The sequence below is a fragment of the Echinops telfairi genome, unplaced genomic scaffold (genome assembly GCF_000313985.2).
Source record: "Echinops telfairi isolate 266 unplaced genomic scaffold, ASM31398v2 ScPeMD7_443;HRSCAF=831, whole genome shotgun sequence".
NCBI lineage: Eukaryota > Metazoa > Chordata > Mammalia > Afrosoricida > Tenrecidae > Echinops > Echinops telfairi.
Window position 1 is genome coordinate 7,305,199 of NW_022104341.1, and position 5,703 is coordinate 7,310,901.

The following is a 5,703-nucleotide window of genomic DNA, read 5'->3' on the forward strand; positions in this document are numbered from 1 at the left end:
TAAAATAAAAAAAGGAAAGAAAAGTGAATTACTGCAGATGCAGCTAGGTTAAAATTGAACATAAAAAAAAGCTTTATACCAAAATCCATACTTGGAGACAGTGAATATATGATGTAAATATATACTTATAACAATATTATCTGTAACTTAACTCAGTTCTCATTTACTTGGAAAAAATACATTTTGTTACAAATAATTTTCAGCGGATTAAAAAGTGATTATTTGTTCTTTACAGTAAGATGTATGATGTATGGGTTTGGAGATGACCAGAATCCTTACACGGAGTCAGTGGATATCCTTGAAGACCTTGTCATAGAGTTCATCACGGAAATGGTAAGAGTCTCTGGTAATTGGTCTTAGTACATTGAGGAAAAGATTTGAGATTTTAAACTTCGGCAGGAGTATAATTCATGGCGTTCTTTGCAATTAAATGATCTACCTGAGTGCCCGGAGCCCTGGCGGTATAGTGATTACACACAGGGCTGCTAACGGCAGGGCCTGCACTTCCAAACCACCAGCAGGCTTGCTTTCTACTCTGGTAAAGAGTTACAATCTGCGAAGCCCACAGGGGCAGTTCTGTCCTGTCCTATCGGGTTGCTAGGGGTCAGAATCTATTTGATGGCAGTGAGTTTGGTTTTGAAGTGTACCTGAGTGTCTGTTGAATGGAATTACAGATTCTTTTTGTTTAATAGAACATTTATTGAGTCTTAAACAGGTGGCATATCATCAGATGAAGGAGACCCTTAGCCCAAGGTCACAGTGGTATCCAAGGATTTGCTGGGATATGTAGCTCTGAAAGGGACATGGGAAGTCAAAGGAGATGGTCACATGAAGGTGATGGCAGCAGATCAGTATAGCATAGTTACTGGTGGGAATCCTCGATCTGGGCCATGACTAGGACGTAGGTATTATGTAAGACAGAGGGGTTTGTTCAGGGGCTTCCTCAAGACAGTCAAGACATGGCTCATGGCCCCCAGTATGATACTGTCCATTGAGGCCACACTCAGGTAAATGCCTGAGGAAGACTGCCCCTCCCTGGTACAGGTTGCTCTTCATCATTTAAAAAAAATCAACTAATAGTTGCCATCAAGTCAGTTCTAACTCATGGTGACCTGTGTCAGGGTTTTTACACATGAAAATCGGGTGGCTGATTTTTTAGAAGTTGATTACTAGACTTTTAAATTACTACTTTGTTAGGAGCCAAGTGTTAACTATTTGCATTACCCAGGGACTTCATTTATCATTATGCATGACTGTGTTAGGCAGGGTTGTCTAGAGAAACAAATCCAGTGACACTCATATGTGTAAGTAAGCTTTCTATCAAGGAGCAAGTTCACATCAAGAAGGCATCCCAGCTCAGTGCAATTCAAGTCCAATGCAACTTGGGCCATCTTCAGACTCCCATAGCTGCAGACTGGTGACACTGAAAGGTGAAGCAGGGAGCTCACAAGCCAGTGAGTACAGAGCCACGTGCATCCAAGATTGATGGAAGCATGGCAGGACACTGACAGCTCTCAGAGTCCAGCAGCCCACATGGGGCTGCCCCTCGTGGCACACAGAGTCCTAGTGAAGTCCCAGCAAGGAGAAAGGCAAAGTGGCAGAGGAGAGGCAGTTCCCAGAGCCCCTCACTTTCATATAAAAGGCCACACCCCCAAGGTGTCATCAGGCTACCACTTGATTGACGTGTTTGACTCCACCTCTAGCCAGGAGTGTCTAGTTGACATAAAATCATCCAACTAGCACACTGACTCTATGTGTATTGTATAAACACACACACTTAGTAGAAGGAGCCCTAGTGGTGTAGTGGGGTTTGCTTTAGCTGCTAACCAGCAAATCAGCAGTTGGAACCCCCACAACAACTTCGCAGAAACCCTATGGGGCAGTACCACTCTATCCTATAAGGAAGCGAGGATTTGGAATTAACTCAGTAGCAGTGAGTTTGGAATTTGGGGGTCTGTGTAGTAGTATGTATGTGTAGATGGAGACCTGGTAGGTCAGTAATTAGAGTGCTTCACTGTTAACCAAAGATTACTGGTTCAAACCCATCAGTGTACTCCGTGGAAGAAAGATGCTAGCTTTGGTAGCCTTGTGGGGCACTTATACACTGCCACTTGAGGGCAGTGGTTAGGGTATCTGTGCATATTCTACCCCTTTCTGTGAGTTTTGTTTTATAAAGTCATAATGATAAAATCCTCAAAATATGTTCTATAATCTGTTATTTAGCATGGAGATTTTATTAAAAGGTTCATAGTATTTTACATTGTAGTGATCATGGTAAATATTCATGGTAAGCATTCATTTCACTCAGTTGTTTTTTTTTTGTTTGGTTTTTTAATTTCACTCAGTTTTACAATATATAGTTTGCGTTTTTATCAGTTATTCTAGTAATGACATGAAATTCATCAAGTTATTTTCTAATTTACTAAACCATTTTTCTATTGTAATATCTATTGTTTTTTAACCAGTTTTTCTTCAGTGACCATATTCATGAAATTCCTCCTCATTAGATCTATTTTCAAGATTAAGATGAACAAATTTGGCTTGTGATTATTTTTTAATGACTTTTTAATCCTGTGTTTTGGATTATTAGTACAGAATAAGAGCAACAAAATTACAAGGTCAGAGAATGCATTAAAAACTTTTTTTTCCTAATTTACAGTAGTAACTACTACATAGAAATGCAGGCTTTGAGACTATGCCATATGATCTCAACTTTATAGAAAGTAAAAAGGATAAAAAGTAAAATTCTTATTTTAAAAAATACAAAAATATCAGTCTCTTTAGTGGAAGAATACAGATTTTATTTTCTTCCAGGAGATTTTAATACTTTCTAAATTGAGACAATGATAGAGCATTTTCCCTGTATCACTGTGGAATACTCCAAGTGTTACATATTTAATAGATTCATAGTATTAACTGAATGAGTGTATTCAGCTTTTTTGAAGTTAGTTTTTTTTTCTTTTTAAACCTAGTCCTTTATTACTTCATACTTAGTTCCTTTTTTTGTCATAAGAAGTCATGCTGTGATAAAGCTGTGCTTTTTTTTTTCTTTTAAAATTTTCTACTTAATAGTTTTATTGGTGTATAGATCACACACTGTATATGTCAATAGTTCAATCATATTAAGAACAGTTGTAAAAAAGAAGAGTTATACAATCATCACTACCATCAGTGTTAGAACGTTTTCTGTGCTCTTGTACTCATCTTGTACATTAATCCAGTTTCTCTCTCTGTCCATTTTCCTATCCTGGATTTCAAGTATTGTTAAGCATTTTTTTCGCCCGATGGGAAGTTGCTCCTCCCCATTTTCCTATCAACAGATATGTAATGACCTTTTCCAAGACATATGCCCTTCCCCCATTTTGACTTGAATTTTTTTTACATTTCATGTATTAATATACTGTATGATTTTATTGTTATAGCAAAAGGTACTACATTTTATTTTTATTCCTTTTTTTTAATCGTTTTATTAGGGGCTCATACGACTCTTGTCATAATCCATACATACATCAATTGTGTAAAGCACATTTGTACATTCATTGCCCAAACCTGTGCTGTGGTGTAGGCCAAGTATATAATAATAACAACCAAATCACCAGAGTTTCTGCGACTGTAACTTCATGGAGTTGAAAGCCCTGTCTCTCTCCCCAAGTATTTGAGAATAGGGGGTGAGATTTATTTGTTTGGTTTTAAGGAAATCTACAAGTATTTATTAGCCATTGAGAAAGAAGAGGATTTAAAGCATAAAATGAAATGGATGCTTGGGCAGAGAAAAATTAGGAGATTGTTTTATGCAGGTGAGGGCAATTAAAATATATATCAAAAACAAAAAAGGCAATATCAAATTTGATGATTTTAATGGTCTTTATTTTTAAAGCCTATAAAGTATTAAAAACATTTGAAGAGTGTTATCAATGACACTGAATTATACATGTGGAAGGTGTTGAATTAGAATGTCTTATTATGTATATTTTTGCCATAATTTAAAAAAGTACATAAAGAGCATGGTTACTACCTTAGAAAAGGGACAAAGGACATGACTAAAAGATAGTTCACCTCTAATAATGCAGTGGTTAGTAGAATCTTCAGTCTCACCAGCGGTTTTGTCAATGAAACTTAAAACATTGAACTAGTAGACTTTGAAAATTTGACTTTACTGTGTTTACTTCTAACAGACTCACAAGGCAATGTCAATTGGAAGACAAGGTCGAGTACAAGTTGAAGATATTGTCTTTCTGATTCGAAAGGACCCGAGGAAGTTTGCTAGGGTTAAAGACTTGCTGACTATGAATGAAGAATTGAAAAGAGCTAGAAAAGCATTTGACGAAGCAAACTATGGATCATGACAGTGTTTTGTATTTTCTGAAGCCGCCTTGTCTCTCTATATGGTAACTGCAATTTGTACTGTAAGATTCTGATATTTAACCATGCAAATGAACGGTGGCGAAGCACAGAATGTTCAGCGTTTATTTTCACATCTTTGATTGTAGATTGGTATGTGAGCCTTCAATTACCTACCTTTATTTATTATGTGCTTGAATTAACTATGGGTTTTTAATGACCACACTTACATTAAATGGCGTGCTGTCTTTTGACCATCTAAATGACAAAGTAGTATGTACGTGTTCAGAGTCTTTGAGCCTTTGCCGTCTCTACCGTGACTAGAGCTGGATTTCATGTATTCTCAGGTTTCTAGACAACAGGAGTCTGGGAGATTGTTAAAGATAGTGGACTGACTTATATTTCTCTTCAGTAGAAGATCATGTAGGAAAATGCAGGCCTTGTAAGAACATTTATCTGACTTAAAAGATCCTTTAATAGTCTTGAGATAGCAATGGTAACTTTTTTGAGAAACAAAGTTTTTGTATGAATGTTTCGTAAAGTTGGGAGCTCTTTTAAAATTGAAATCCTTTGAGGTTTATACATACTGTTTGTCACGTTTTTGGAGTACTTGCTCTTTCAGATCAGATGAAGTCTTAAAAATACATGCTTTCAGTGTTAGCAATGGCATTGCTAAAAAGCTGCTGTCAGGATAAGCATTTGGGGTAGGGTTTTATGACCATATTTGTTCTTGTTCATTGTGGAAATGTATACTTGACTAAACTCACAGGCTGTGGAAGTGACTTGTAGTTCAGGATAGACAGGTTTTGCATGTATTTAGCTATATTGTATCAAATTGTTATTGCACTTACAATAAGCATTAAAGTTTTATGATCACTGAATGCTAAGTAAAACTGAACATTTTGTGCTCCACTTATAAACATTCCCTATAAATCAGTACTTGGGAAATTTCTACTTTCTTAACCTATTGATATAAGGAATAAAGTATGACAAGTTATACGGATTAATGCTTGAACTTGACTGTGATTTTTATCAGCCTTTTTGTTCCTGGGATAGCATGCAAACTACTGATTATGTGATAATTCTAGCTGCTTAGTCTTGCTAAAAATCTTTTTCCTAGCTTATTCTTGTAATATAGCTGAGTTGAAGATTCGTGACTGGGTTGGTCTTTTTTTTTTTTTTAAAGCAAAACCAATGGAAAAGTGTCCCTAGTCTAAAACCAGCCAGATCAGGAATGGGAATGAAATAATTGCTGATCAGTATACTACTATTTGATTTTGCTAATACAGGCCTGCTTCACCCTGAAGGGAAGGAACTGGCAGTAGGGGAGTTATACTGAGAGCCATAAGCCTTTTAAGAATT

The 5,703-nt window shown here is 36.5% G+C and overlaps 1 protein-coding gene across 1 annotated transcript; it reads left to right on the forward strand.

Moving 5' to 3' along the window:
• Positions 1-5,344, forward strand: TAF13 (TATA-box binding protein associated factor 13). The gene is made up of 2 exons (XM_004699543.2): positions 1-333; positions 4,176-5,344. Exons 1-2 carry the CDS (start codon positions 244-246, stop codon positions 4,344-4,346), a joined length of 261 nt encoding a protein of 86 aa, XP_004699600.2. The 5' UTR covers positions 1-243; the 3' UTR covers positions 4,347-5,344.
• Positions 5,345-5,703: the final 359 nt, after the last annotated feature.

What these genes read in the sequence shown, in the direction of transcription:
- TAF13 (XM_004699543.2), top strand. Translation starts at nt 244, where the DNA reads ATGATGTATGGGTTTGGAGATGACCAGAATCCTTACACGGAGTCAGTG. An exon ending in TAGAGTTCATCACGGAAATG is followed by an intron (nt 334 to 4,175) that starts GTAAGAGTCTCT and finishes TACTTCTAACAG; the next exon opens with ACTCACAAGGCAATGTCAAT.